At 42.8% G+C, this 15429-nt stretch overlaps 1 protein-coding gene across 4 annotated transcripts in view; it reads left to right on the forward strand.

Moving 5' to 3' along the window:
- The window catches only part of b3gat1a (beta-1,3-glucuronyltransferase 1 (glucuronosyltransferase P) a), an 84279-nt gene extending 69555 nt beyond the window's left edge, over nt 1-14724 (forward strand). For 2 of the 4 annotated variants that reach the window (XM_040008707.1, XM_040008706.1), the window contains exons 5-9: nt 1085-1156; nt 1262-1773; nt 8159-8455; nt 12083-12185; nt 12495-14724. In XM_040008707.1, the coding sequence (XP_039864641.1) occupies nt 1085-1156; nt 1262-1773; nt 8159-8455; nt 12083-12169 (968 nt within the window). In that variant the 3' untranslated portion in view covers nt 12170-12185; nt 12495-14724. The remainder of the gene's footprint in view (nt 1-1084; nt 1157-1261; nt 1774-8158; nt 8456-12082; nt 12186-12494) is intronic. The other 2 variants (XM_040008708.1, XM_040008709.1) reach the window with 2 other exon arrangements.
- Nucleotides 14725-15429: the final 705 nt, after the last annotated feature.

A 15429-nucleotide genomic window follows, 5' to 3' on the forward strand; every position in this document is an offset into this window, starting at 1 on the left:
AAAAATCCCCTTTTATGCCGGAGGTGCGACTAGAGCTCAAGAAGAAAAGTGAAAGATTGCCATGAGCTGTGGCACAATAGGAAGAAATGAGCAACCTTAATGACTCTGTAATCACATTCTGTCCATCATGACCAAACTATTCAGGCCAAAATATCACAGCCTTCACCGAGGGAGTCTACTCAAAATGCGTCAGCTGACTGATTCGCTGCGTTTTGTGCATTTCTAAAGAAGGTCAGATTTTTGAAAATGAGCCTCACCTTCCCACACATAAAATGGAAAATGATGTACTGCATTGACACAAGCTATAGACTTAGCACACAAACCTCAGTTTCTGCACTGATACGCGATGTAACACCTTAAGCACCATTCCAATTTTAGGTTGTGTTACCTAAAACATGCCCTAAAACCCACACAGGGTGTCTTATGAAAGCGTTTCCATGAGAAACCTTCACTTTGCTATTCTGTCTGTCTGACATACAGTATGCGTATGTGCAGCTCATGGACGCAAAGAAGTTACCAACAAAAGCAACAGATTTTCAGTAGAGAAGACCTTGCAGATTTCTTGATGGCTTGATACAAGAGTTTGCACCTATGGCCTTTAACGAGAAATGGCAGAATCCAACATTATGTCATTGCTGTTTGACTCAAAAGCTTACAAACCTCACTGTAATAGCACACATGTGGATGTGGATGTTTAGGCCTCTCTGAAGTCAAATCCATTTGAACTGTGAACACTGGGTCTAGAGCAGGGATATCAAACTCAATTGATGGGCCACATACAACCCACTGTGATCTAAAGTGGGCCAGACCAGTCTTAGTGTAAAAAAGTTTAACTACCACTTAAACCCTGAGATATTTTAATATAAGAAGAAGAGCAATTTCAACAATACAGGGGGTGAGAGAGTCTGTGGTGGAAAAGGCATGTCTACCGCATTTACATACATGCCTTTTTTCTTCCTTTAAAAAGAAAAGCCCAAAGGCAACACCGGGGGAATAGCAGGGCTCATCCCTCCCTCGTCTTGCACTGTCTCTCTGTCCATCAGCTGTGTTATCCTCTCACGGTGCCTGCTTTCGCTTTTTGCAGCCTGTCACCATCTAGTAAAAGAGATCTTTATCATTCCAGAGAGGCTTGCAGTCCGCCACCACCGGCTCTCAGGTACACTTTACCCCCATTGGGTTTAAGTCACCTGAGGCAAATATAGAAAAAGCAGCTCAAGGTTACACTAATGCCTTACATGTCTTCTTATCCCCACATCTACAGATGATGGCGTCGAGGGCAAGAGGGAGGCAGGTGGCCAGGCGCAGGACTCCAAGGAATACTGTGCCTCAGATAAGGACATTGTGGAGGTGGTGAGGACAGAGTATGTGTACACTCGGCCTCCGCCCTGGTCGGATGTGCTGCCCACAATCCACATCATCACCCCCACATATAGCCGGCCCGTCCAGAAAGCTGAGCTGACACGGCTAGCAAACACCTTCCTCCATGTCCCCAACCTGCACTGGATCTTGGTGGAGGATTCCCAAAGGAGAACGCCTCTTGTCACACGACTCCTCCGAGAAACGGGACTAAACTACACCCATCTCAATGTAGAGACACCCAGGAACTATAAGCTGCGAGGTGACACTCGGGATCCCAGAATTCCAAGAGGGACTATGCAGCGGAATCTGGCCTTGCGGTGGTTGAGGGAGACGTTCAACGCCAACAACAGCCAGCCGGGAATCGTCTACTTTGCTGATGATGATAACACATACAGCCTGGAGCTGTTTGAGGAGGTCAGTGGCTGAATTGTATTAAACATAACAAAGTTGAGGACACATTCACGTTGTTTGTGGGCAGGAATCAGAAAGCGTACAGCCCACAGCCCCAGTATGAACACGAAGAGAACTTATAGTTTGAAAGCTAAGCAGAAACGCCAATCCAGCTTTAGCTGTGTCCAAACTGCTGGTTGTCTCTGTGTACTCTGGCTTCCACCCACAGTCCAAACACATATACAGTGGAACCCCGACTTACGAAATTAATTCACTCTCGAGGATTTTTCGTAAGTCGAAATTTTTCGCAAGTCGAAGCACCCATCGCGCCTTTTGAGTGAACAATAGGCTATAGGCTAATTGCTAACTGCAACAACAATACGTCGTTTAAGTGGAACAGCGAAACGCAAGTAGAAAAGCCAAGGGGGTTGTCACATGATTCGGAAGGCATTGTGGGCATTCTGGGCTCAGCCAATCAGAGCCAGCGGATTTCATATACCGGGCATTTTGTCGTAACACGGGCAGAAATATTGCCGCTAAGTGCCTTCGTAACTTGAATTTTTCGTTAAATGGGGTATTCGTAAGTCGGGGTTCCACCGTAGTTAGTTCATGAATCTGAACTGTCCAAGAGTGTGAATGATTGCCTGTCTCTCTGTTTTTACTCCGAGACAGATTGGTCACCGGTCCAGGGTGTATCCCTGCCTCTCTCCATGAGATAGGCTTCATGATAACTCCATGAAGCTAACTGAGTAATTGTTCTTAAAAATATCAGTGCAAGTACATTTGCAGATGTAGGTTTTTGTTCAAACATACACTATGCATGTACTCAGATCAAAATGTGATATCATTTTAAAATCGTCCCTAATATTCATGTTTGGTGGGGCAGTCGCAGCACTTTCACCAACTTGGCAAATATGCTGCCAGCTCTTATCTAGTTATAAAAAAAAATCTGTTACTCTCAAGCTCCATTAATCTTTCAGATGCTCCACTTAAGTTTCTGAAACACTAACCACGTGCAGAGTTGATGATGGGTATTTCTGGGGGAATAAGAAGGGCCTTAAAGCTCAGAAGCCATTCAGCTATCAGAGGAATGACTGGAATTCTTAACAATGTATTAAAATCATTTTATGCACTGCATTAAAAATAATGGATTGCACCTTTAAATAGTTATGTGAGCAATATATTGTGTCTGTGCTTTTTGGCATACAATGTGTATTCTTTAGAGAAAAAGGACACTGGACATTTTTAAGTTCTATATAAAATAATTCTTGATATACTGCATGGAGTGCCATATATTATCTATCTGTGTTGTATATACTCACCGTTACAGGAGAAGTGGTGAGGCGTGGGCGGATTTGAACCATAAATTCTTAGTTGAAGTACTTTAAACTCTTAACAAGCACAGTTGGTATCTGAAGCCAGTTGGGAGAAGTTTGGGCATGTAATTAGTACATCTCAGGCCATCCATCTTGACATCAGTTGAATTACCTGAGCGGACACGGTCTAGGTCCTCCTAGTATGTGCCTCAAGTCTTGTTAGTAGTGCCGACAGGGGCCGTAGTAAATGGAGCGCTGGTATTGACGGGGCCTGTCATTACCTTTCCCTGGGAATCAGCCAAAGCGCTTGGTCTCGCTCAAAGGCTCTCCATCACCTCCAACGGGCCTATTTATGGTCCAGAGTAATGGCCCCAAGGGGCACGGAGAGAGTCATGGAGAGGGAAAGGCAACACAGAAAAGAATGAACAAAAAAAAGAGGTGACAGTGAGATAGACAGGGCATGGAGAGTTGGCTATTACTGCAGTAAAGATGGCAAATGTTATTAAACAGGGACTCAACAGGTAGACACATGGGTGACCCCTTCACCATGAAATAAATCGAAAAAAGCAGTGAATCATTTGCATTTACTAATTGGCAGCGCAATACTGCAATACACAAGTTGTACTTTGAAATGTTCTCCTGTCTTTTGCAAACTAATATTGTTAATGTCACTGAGATTTAGACTAACAGACACTTTATTAGGTACACATTGCTGGTACTGGGTTACACCTCGTTTTGCCCTAATTGTTTGTGGCATAGATTCAATACTGGAACCTTCCTCTGAGATTTTGTCATTTTCAACTGCACATCCACTTTTTGATGATCCATGCTTTCACCGGGCAATGTTTTTCCAATCTTCTAATCTTCTATTGTTCAACTGTAGTCAGACCATATGACCTGTGACACTCGGTGTGGTCTTCTGCTGCTAATAACTGTTTGCTTGAAGGTTTTGATGTGTTGTGCATTCAGAAATGCTTTTCTGCACACCTGGATTGCATGGTATCTGGTATATGTGGTATGGTATGTAAGTGGATATTTGAGTTAATGTTGTCTTCCTATCAGCTTGAAACAGTCTGGCTATTTTTCTCTGACCTTTGGCATCAACAAGACATTTTCAACTGCATCACACTGGTGTATTTTCTATTCTATGGACCATTTGCACTTTTGGAAAAGTTTGGAAAAATCCCAGCAGAACAACAGTTTGTAAAATACCCCAACCAACCTGTCTGTCACCAACAACTATGCCACGTTAATAGTCACTTAAATCACCTTTCTTCCCCATTCGGATGCTCAGTTTGGTCTACATGCCTACATGTACTGAGTTGCTACTGTGTAATTGGATGATTAGACCTTTTAGTCTACATTTAAATGCGGTGTTTCAAATATTAGTCAAACATACAAAAACAAGACACTAACCCAAAAAGCAGCTAGCATCCAAAAAGACAAGACATCACAAAAGACTACATCACAGATGACTGCCAAAAACGCTTGCATGCAGTTCTTTTAAAGCAGCAGGGGAAATGAATATCAACAAGCAGCAGCAATTCACCTCAGCAAGCTCAGACTGACACAGACACGGTACACTTCAGGCACAATGCTCTGTGGCAGCAGGGTAAAGTCATTGTCATCAGCTGCTATAGAGGACACTGCCATTACTGCCACCGACACATAGCCGGTATCTGAATTCAATCTCAGTCTTTCATTCCAGCAGCAGTTACTTTGGCAGACTTTGGTGCATACAGACTGTTATTAAGAGCCTAGTTTTTAGGTCAAGGCTTAATGAAAACTTTATGAAAAATTCATGTACCACAGTAAAGACCTACATACAGTATATTATTGAGGCCTCATGAGATGTGCTTTATTCCCAAGCTCCAAAAAAAAGAGAAACCTGTTTACTGTTTATCATGCTATTGTTAAGACTACTCCAATTTAGCTGTCAGGCAGGCTGTCGGCCACTTAAATCCAAGAGAAAGGAGCAAACCAGCAGTTTAACAGAGCTGGATGCTATTGACAAAAATATAGCATCAGACACATCAGTCTTATCATTATATTTGACTACTGGGGATTTGAAAAATGTATTTATTCTCACAACAAACAACCCAAATAATAAAGACATACTAAAAAAATCTCTACGTTAGCATTTGAAGATCAGATAGAATGGTTGCTTATGCAAGCCAATGTGTCTCTTTGATTTTCTTTATTGTTGGTTGTGTAATTTGAATCCTATAATGAGGATAGATTTTCTAATGAAATGAACAGGATTCCAAAACCCAACCATGTACTATGTAGATTTAATTATGCACATTTCTATTGTTTGGATCAAAGAAAGAAACAAAAAACAAAAGAACTTAATCCACAGACACTACCAGCTGCAGCAGTGGATGACCCTTCTGTTTCTGTTATCTTCTCTGCACCCTTAAGGATTGATTAATGCATCTGGATGCTTGCCTTCTTTTCTCTGCTAGAGTTTGGGGCTCTTGTTTTTTTGTTTTTTTTTTCCCTGCTGTCAACAATTCTGCATTCAAACACGAAGCTTAAATACACACATTGGCATCCAGTCACAAACTAAAACATCACTGAAGAGAAAAAAGAAAAGAAAAGCTGTATAGATACATCAGATTCACCAGAATGAGGCGGGGTGGGGGTGACTTGGGGGGGGGGGGGGTGGAGGAGGACTTGGTTGCATTTTCATTTGCTTGGCTGCCGGCTAAAGAGGGATTTGTGCTACTTTACTCCAGCTGATATTCCCAACAGAAGCAGCAGGCGTTCTCATTTTCACATGGTCTGTGTAGATGGGGAAAGTGACAAACCTCTTCACGCTGCCTGTAAAGAGCCTGATTCATTGCTTGTTTCCTATTGTTTTGAGTTATACTGTTAGGAAAGGGACGCAGGCAGGTATTTTTTGGGCAAGATGATGGATAACTTTACTTGTGGCCGGACTGTAAAAGTGTGAAAAAACAAGCAAAAGTTGAGACTATCTTCAGGACAAAACAGCAGCTTTTAAGACTCAAACTCAGATGTTTATTAAGGAACAGCCTTTTCTCACTCCTAAATCTTCACCCTGACCAGCTGATTAAATATAAAACGTGATAATGGTGCGCAGTAGGCGAAAAAACACTCTTTGCAGCTGCAACAAGCTTCCTCAACTGCTTCCGAAGCACTTCCTGATCTACAATAGTGACATCAGCTCGCTACATTTAACAACAGTTTCATGGCATCTGTTTCCATTATGGTCTACCTGACAACTCTGTGTGTTCGAGTGTGATATCAAAAGGTCCAGCCCAGGCATTGTTGTGAGATGATGTTGGGAGTGAACCCACCCCCTAAGCAGGAAAAGAAAAAAAAAAAATGAGCATGAAAATCCCTTCCATGCGTGAGTGAAGCCTCAAAGTTAAGATTCATTTATTAAGTGTAAACCGTGAAAGAATCAAGCAACAATTTGGCGACCGGAAACTACCAAATTTCTAAATGTTGTTTTCCCAACAAAACCCTGTTGATAAAAAGGCAGGATAATGTCATTTAATCTCAGCTTTGAGGCGAAGCCCCTTAAGCGTAGCAAAGAATGCAACTCTCTGATACACAACAAGCTACAAAAATATACAGCCCCTCCCTATAAATTATCACTATCATATACGCACATGCATGTAAGCTTTTAATTTACAGAGCTCATTAAGATAGTACAGACAGCCCAAGCTTATCTGGGTGAGTCGAACAGTCGTTTCCCCCGAAGCTCAAATCCAATCATTCCCATAAGCCCCTGGGCTGCTTCATGCTGTTCAAACCACTTCTCTCTGATCACCCAAGCTCTTCGCGCAGCAGCCCATCAGATCACACACCAACCTAACGCAGCAACTCATGCGCACTGCGATATTTGCATGCGATTTGCACAAAATCGCAATCTACAAATACACATTTAGACAAGTAAGCTTGGGTGGATATTTCAGCTCAATTGTGTTAATATAGTGCAATGTCGCAACAGCAGTCATTTCAGTGCCTGAGACATAAAGATCGTACAGCATTATAGAGGAAAGCCCACTGTTCTCGTATGAGCAAGCGCTTGCTTGGGAGTGGAGAAGAGGGGGTCTTTATAACAAGAACAAACTTCAAGCAGAACCAGAGTCAGAGAGAGCAGCCATCTGCCAAACCCAAATTGGAAGCTTGTTCCTCAGGAGACGAGCCTGAGAGCTGAAGGCTCTACTTCCCATTCCACTTTTGACAACTATAGGAGCCACAAGCACATCTGCACCCTGTATAAGAGTGAAGTGCTCTGTCGGGGTAATAATGCACTATAAAACGTCATTAAGATATGATGGGCTTGGTCCTTATGTGGAGACATATTTCATGTTCTGTTCTGACGGGGAGCATATGGTTATGGATATTGCCTCCATGTGTTCTCCTATCATCTATGCACGGAGGCGCTCTCTCTTACAGACACACACACACCTTTATTTTAAATTTGGCCTTCCTATGGAGAGGCACCGGCATCATTATTTCTGCTGCATTGAGTTTGATTAAATGACTTTGCTGTTTCTAAACCTTCCTCTTCCCTCATTATAAAAATGCACCTTTTATGGCTGCAGCAGCTCTTTCTAGAATAGCGAAGACTCGCTGAGCAGCAGACAAAGAAGAGGGCGGCAAAATCGTTTGATGCTGGAAGATTAAAGGACGGGGGGGTTAAAGAAAAAAAGAAGAAGAAGAAGAAGAAAATGGTGGCTCTGCGCCTTAAAGAATTTCCTCAGTCATCCAGCTACCAGGGCCACTTGCTCTAATGGCTCTGCTACTTCAAGCCCTCTTGGCACTGCCCCGCGCTTACTCGCTTTAGATGCCTAATTATCTCATTGTAGGGCAGCTGTTGAACAGTGTGTGTGATCTGCCTTCATCTGACAGCATGTCAGCTTCGCAGGCCACAATAGCTTGGTCAATATTCTTTCAGAATGAATAGCAGCAGCAGCTCTAAAAAGCTTCTGTCCGTGCTCTGCTGTAAAGCCAGCGGCTGATGCTCAAATACTGTTTCGCTGTCATGTATGGTTTTTCAGTTGACTAATTTGCTGTCTTCCCTTGTCTGTTTCTTCCCCCCTCTCTCCTCTCGCTAGATGAGATCGACTCGGAAGGTTTCTGTGTGGCCTGTGGCCTTTGTGGGTGGCTTGAGGTACGAATCCCCCAAGGTCAATGCAGCCGGTAAGGTCTACGGCTGGAAGACGGTGTTTGACCCCCATCGGCCCTTTGCCATCGACATGGCTGGCTTTGCCATCAACCTGAGGCTCATCCTCTTCAAGCCACAGGCGTATTTTAAGCTTCGCGGGGTGAAGGGAGGTTACCAGGAGAGCAGCTTGCTCCGGGAGCTTGTCACACTCAACGACCTGGAGCCGAAAGCAGCCAATTGCACTAAGGTAATTTCCTTGTTTTTTGGGGTTAGTTTTTCACATGTTTACTGATGTTAAGCAGCTTGCCTTGAGCGGTTTGTATTTCAGGGATTTGCTTCACTGTTTGCTTCAAACAGTGAAGGCTCTCTGTCTTGTAGAATTAAAATCCTACAAGACAGAGAGCCTTAAACACCACTCTGTGTTTTTTTTTTCCATGTAAAGGGTCACAAGCTTTACAGGCTCGGAACCACATGATTTGAAATGTTGTGGAATAATGGTGTAACATAAAAAGCGAAATTGGAAAAAACTCATGTAAAGGACCACAAACCTGTTATGATGTAAATGTACTTATCACAACTTACCAGAGCATTATAAAATAACGACACTAACGCTAAGCTGGCTTCATACTCCGTTTCTGATTCTAATGGGGACAGCATAGTACAAAATATATTTGGTATCCAATTTTCAAGACTATAAAGTATCATGTGGCAGGGCGTGGTCTGTAGCGCCGCTGCTGGGAGGCTAACACACCGGAGCTGCCTCAGCTCATCACGCCTCCCCTGCATTTAAGTCTGTACTGGGTTTTGAGTTGTTGTTATGTGTGTGTGTGCGGCTGGAGCTGAAAAGCTGCAGCCAAGGAATGTTACTGAGAACAGTAACCGAGAATAAAAGTGTAACAAAGTGAACCATGTGGTCAGGTCTGCCGTGCATCGTTTGCATACCAATCATGCAGTATTGTGCTTCCAAGGAGCTTTACATAGTGGGGTTTTTCACTTTTTTGTAGCTATTGGTCAAGTGGTCATCACCAATAGTTCCCCAGGACTTCTGAACACTTTTAAAAGTTTTTCTTTTTTGTTTTGTTTTTTGTTCATTTTCAATCCTAATGATTTTCTTCAAGATTCAAGATTCTTTATTTGTCACATGCATAGTTATACGAGTACAACACGCAGTGAAATGTAGCCTGACACACTCCTCAACTGTGCAAAAAGAGAGAACATTTACAGGAGGACATTATGTGCAGTAAGTAGCATTATATGCAGCAAGTAAGTGAATTATGTACATTAAGTGAATTAAATAAATAAGACAGTCTGGAAATTTTAAATTGAAAATCTGAAAAATGTACATTGTGCTGGTGGGTGTTAAAGTGTCTAGTGCTGTAGTGAGGCTCAGAAGAGTCAGGCTGGGATGTGTTAAGAATAAGTCCTGTCTCAGTCACTTATGGATGCTTGTGGATGCTGGGGGGGGGGGGGGTGGTCCTCAGTTGTCAAAGGTGGTAAAGGCGCTGCCTAGCCTTGTTTTGGACTGGACCAGGTTTATGCCATTTGTGTGTCCGCTTGACTTCTATAGATTCAATACATTTTTTTTAATATATTGCTAACTCACAAAAACGGTTACTGTAAGGCACTTTATTTTGTAAGGTAAAGATGCTAATTATTATGGAGAAGATCCCAACAATCAGACAACCCCTATGTGAAAGCCATTGGTGACAGCAGGGAGGAAAAACTCCCTTTTAGCAGCGTCCAGGAGAACCAGGCTGAGGGGACAAGGGAGGGAGGAAGGAGAGAAGACACACTGTGGAAGAGAGACAAATTTTAATAATATTTAATGATTAAATGCAAAGCGGTGTATAAACACACACTGAAAAGAGGTGAGTGAAGAAACACTCATCAGTGCATCACGGGAATCCCCGCTCCATAGAACCATTATGCCTGTGCATAACCCGCCTTGACAAGTTTATATGTTTTTAAGTGCTGAATCATCACACGACATGAATTTCACCAATCATTTAGACTAAGAAGAAAGAGCGGAAAGAAATCCACAATATGTTTTCTCGCAGCATTAAAATCAAGCCCCCTGCTGAGCACCACGGTCGGCAACAAAGAGAATTATTATTAGTTTTCACAAGTTATGTAATAGTCATTTTTTTCCCTCTCTTTTTGCTGCTTAACACTATTGGGGCCAAACTGTTGTGATTATGCAGAAAAAATAAAAGCATTAGCAATGAGAGTGTGACTTTCTATAAATAATCGAGATCGTCAGAGAAGCTGTTCGTAACAACAAAACACAGAAAGTCTCCTTCATAAGAGAGGTCTTATTAATTATTAAAGAAAAAGTTTGACATTTTAGTGCACATGCTTACTTATATATGACATTTTAGAGCTGCTGTTTCTTTCCTTCCAGCCTTTGAGCTAAAGATAAGCCAACTGGCTCCTGGCTTTTGGATTTAGAATAAACAAACTTAATTGACTGAGCCCTCACCCCCAGTCCTCTCTCTGGGGAAAAGAAAAAAAATCCTAGTCCTCTTTGAGAGTCAGAAGGTGATGTATTTCATGAAAAAACTTGATGGTTTTCTAATGGTCAGAGTGTCTATAAGTTTAAGGCTGTTGCAAAAAAGTTGGAAATCATTGATTATATTTCCCAGGCTGCCCTCGTGCTCTCTTGCACATCCACACACACACTTGAGTCAGTAGCTTGAGGCTAACAGCAGCAGCAGCAACACAATTTTTTCTCAGTACCCGTTCCACCATTCCTGCTTATGGCCAGTGGTTTGGGTCACTTCACTCTCTCAGGGCAATGGGGAGTCAGCCAGAGGGCTTGAGCTAGCCAATATCCACACCACAACCACCCCCACACACAAATAGACGCACACACACAAATACAGATACATGTAGAGAGAGCGAAAGAAGAGAAAGGAAGGGCCAGTTTTCTCCCGTTTTTCTCTGCCATTCAGAGGGCCAAATGAAAAGAGGGGATTCAGAGGAGGGCCGAGAGAACGGAATTGGAGTCGATGGAGAAGCGAGGACGTCGGGGTGTCACGCTGATTACAGATGAGTGCAGGGACGGACTGAAGGGCGGGAGCGAAAGGGTTAGGGGGAGACAAAAAAAAGATGGAAAATCGTGCTCAGGCATCTCTCTTCCTCATAATCTACCACTTCAGATGCAGGTTTGATAATTAACCCCCCCTGCGCACACATACAGACACACACACACCTGAGCAAAGTGGGAGTGGACTCTTGGCGTATCTCACACGAGCCCAATGCATAATTCATGACCAACGCTGCGGCAAGATGAAAGGAGGAAGGGTTCCAGCACAGTGGAGAGGAGAGGAGGGGGGAGAACATGAGCTTGACACTTACAGTTTCTTCTCTCTCCCTGTTTTTCTTTTGCCGTCCTTTTCCTGGATGTTTGTATGCTCTCTGTGGGCCAAAACCAAGCCAGTGTAAAGGCTCGATAGCAACAATAGTACACCCGGAGGAAGTGTGCAAAGAGCTGCACCACAAAAGGAAAGGAGCTTACATAAACTGTGGTGTGAAAACATTTTTTAAAACTAGGCTGTCATTCGGTGGTAGCCATTAACCCCATGGCAAGGAGAGAACTCTTTTACACAAGCTAAACTCAGAGGGCTTCATCATATTTGTAAGATAAAGCACTCCTGTGGTCTCCTGTCACTCCCTTCTAATGCAGGGTTCACACTCAAGTAGCTCTTTGCACATAGGTGGGGGGGCTGGAGCTATAAGGGAAATTGAATGTTTTTGAAGAAGATGAGGCGGAGTGGGAGCTGACCGGGGAGCAGACTGAATGGGTGCATTAAGGGAGCGGCATGTCACTAATGTTCCTGCTTGTTTATCTCCATGCTGTTTTTTTTCTCACCAGATACTCGTTTGGCACACGAGAACAGAGAAACCCGTCCTTGTAAACGAGGGAAAAAAGGGATTCACAGACCCCAATGTGGAGATCTGACTGCGTTCCCGCCACAGTAAGTCTGCGCTTACTGAGCCAAGAGTTGTTACTGAGCTCAACCTTTTGTTCACTGGCAAGCTTCATTTACAAATAAGGTGAATTTAGGAGGTTAGCATCACCTGATCTCGCCTGGTTAGCCTGTAAAAGGAGCATTTATCATTAATGTTTCCTGATACGCCATTCAGTCATTTTCAGTGCCCCTCTATTAAAGTCCAATTAGCTGCTGTCCATTATTAAATGTCGCCAAGGAAATAAACAGGTTTACTGAGATTAAATTAAACCTTGGTGATCTTTTTTCAACCCGTCTTAATCCTTTCCATTGCAGGTGGCTGGCCTCTGAGCTGAGAAGGGAGAAAACGGCTAAGCTTCTCGATAAGTGCTCACATCTTAATCACGAGGAAAAGGAAAAAAAGGAGGTGGGGGGCATTTAAAGAGGGACTTAATCCTCTTGACTCAATCTGACATTTTTTGTTTAAAAAAATATGGACCAAAACAGTACATAATGTATTGTATTAAAGCACAGATTATAGCAAAAAGGCAGCAGATATTTGTCAGGTCTGCCACCGATGTGCAGAGGAGACAACAGCAAAGGAAGCCTCGCAGGGTTGGTGGGGTGGCAGGGGGGGGTGGTGGTGAACAATGGCCCGCTGAGGACAGCCTAACAAAAGAGACAGCACAATACGAAGAAGAAAAAAAAAGCATACAGACAGCGGATTCAGCCAAACAAGTGTTTTAAGAAATATCCACCTCAAATTTAAAAGAACAAAAAAAGAGGAAATAAAAGACAAATGGGGCTGGATCTGCACATCGTATCCCCCCTGAGAAATTCCTCATGGATTTAAGGACACGGCCCGCATCATCCGCCTGGATAAAAAAAAAACACACAAGAAAAAAACACCACTCCGAGGAGAAAGACGTCTGATGTGGATTTTTCCTTTTTGAGCGAACGCAAACATAGACAGGGAAGGAAACTTCTTCATTTCGGTTTGCTTTAAGTTCATTTAACTGGTTTAGGCGTTTCACATGCACTTGACTTGCTAGTTCAATATTACTGACTCTTGCCTACATTTACTCTGTCCATTTTATAGTCATCCATCATAACTCGTACACTTGAAGACAGACTGCTGTTGCACACGTACCCCTCTGTGCTTCGAAGCTGAACTGTACAAGTAAGCATCAGAAACCTAACACTCTCCCTAGCACTTAAAAACACACAAATGTTCCTCTGTGGCGACATGTATAAATACTAATTGAACATGAGAAGAGTCAGAGGAGGGGTTTGACAGATGCATTGTAATTACTGTATTTCTATGTAAAGAAGAAGAAGAAAGAGTCCCTTTCCCTGGTAAATTCCTTAGAACGACACACAACAAGGCACAGGTTCACTCTGGGTTCAACACATGGAAAGAGTAATAGCACATCAGCATCATTAACGTGGCAGATTCACAACCGCTGCCCTGACACCTCCCTCCAAATCTACCCTTGACTTCATCTGCTGTAACTTTGTGAGTTTTTTGCAATGCAGAAAAACTCAATGATTTAATATTTCCCCTTATCTGTGCACAAGCACACGCACATCTGCCCCGGACCTCATAAGTCTGCTGTGTATAGCCCCCCCCCCAAAAAAGAAGAAGGATGAAGCGGCATCAGAGCCTACGCAGTTGGTTTTCACAAAGCCTGTCACTTCCTGTTAGCGCTAAAGAACCCCCCCTCCCCCCCAACCACAAAACATAGAGAATTATTATTATTAGTTATGGCCTCCACATATGAAATCAAATATTAAACCCAAGCCTAAAGTAACAGTGGGCTACAAGAAGAAAAGCACAATGAAAATCAGTGTTATTTTTGCTAAAGATCTGGCAGTGAGGTGATGTTTTCTTTGTGTGTTAGCATCCATGGATGTCAAGAAATGGAGTCTCTGCTCCTCTGAACATTAGACATCAGTAGGTACGACGCTGCGCTGCTGAAAGTTATTCTGCATCTCGTATAATAGAGTCTCTCCTCTGCTTGATAAATCATCCATCTTAGACACAGTGGTGGCTCTCTTATCTGACGCTGGCCAGCAGAAGTAGCTGGAGATAATTCAAGAAAGAACTGAGCCTCTGTGCTGTTGCTAGATTATCTATGTCCTCCCCCCACCTCCTAAAAAGAAAAAAAAAAACAAAAAAACAAATCACCCAAACCATCCTCCATAACCCAGCACACACAGCCAACGCAAAATACCCTACTGCCCCCATGAATACGTACAAGCCGCAGAACCCGTGTTATTGCAGATTTCACTTTGGATGCGATAAGATACACACGCAGACAAAGGCTGTTTGGTATCTCTAAAATAACACAGGCCGTTTCCACTGACTGCATGATATTACACCGCAGCCACGGAGAGATCGCTATCCTCCCATTATTTATTCAAAATCAAATTTAATATATTTATTTATATATTTATTTCAAGCTTGGATGTGCAATTCAGTCATGCCAGAGTTTTGCCCTTTAATCTGTATTTTCCAGTAAACAGCATGCACACATACACTACACTGTACACAGGGACGATTACACAGATCAATAACAGGTTGAAGGTGCCAGGAGGACCGTAGCACTGCTGCTGGCTGAGCTCTACTTGAGATGTGTTAAAAGTCAATGACAGAATCCATCTGAAAAGTTTGCTTTTTACGAGTGAAACAAAATGTTCCTAATGCTGCGTTTGTGCAGGCGAACAAATGCGATGTGGGGTACAGACGAGGCAGTGGTGAGTTCAGAACAATGATGCTGCAATGTCAGGACAGTTTAAATCAGGGGTGTCAAATATAAGGCCCAGGGACCAGAATTGACCTGCAAAGACTCCAGTCAGGAAAATGTGAATGACTGTATAGATTTTCATAGGTTTTGTGGCTTTTCCTGTTAATGAAGACCCCCCCCCCCCACCAATTTGTAGTATGCTAAAGTTATTAAGTAATAAATAAACAATTCATTGACAGAAATTTCCCATTTTTTCAGTATCTACTATATAAATTTGTCATTTAATAAAATATGTTTTGAATTAAAACTTTATATTTTATAATTACAGGCCAGTCTGGGCAATGAATTGTCAGAACTTTTCCAGTAATTATTAATATTTAGCCTGTCATTTCACTGCTCCAGCCCATTTAACATCAAAGTAGCTTCTTTGTGGCCCACGATGTGAAATGAATTTGACATCCCTGGTTTAAAAAGGCTTCAACGTCAGAGTGATGCTGTTTCAACTTTGCCCTTCATCTGATCCC

The sequence above is a fragment of the Simochromis diagramma genome, unplaced genomic scaffold (assembly GCF_900408965.1).
Source record: "Simochromis diagramma unplaced genomic scaffold, fSimDia1.1 OVJJ01000344.1, whole genome shotgun sequence".
NCBI classification, from domain to species: Eukaryota; Metazoa; Chordata; class Actinopteri; order Cichliformes; family Cichlidae; genus Simochromis; species Simochromis diagramma.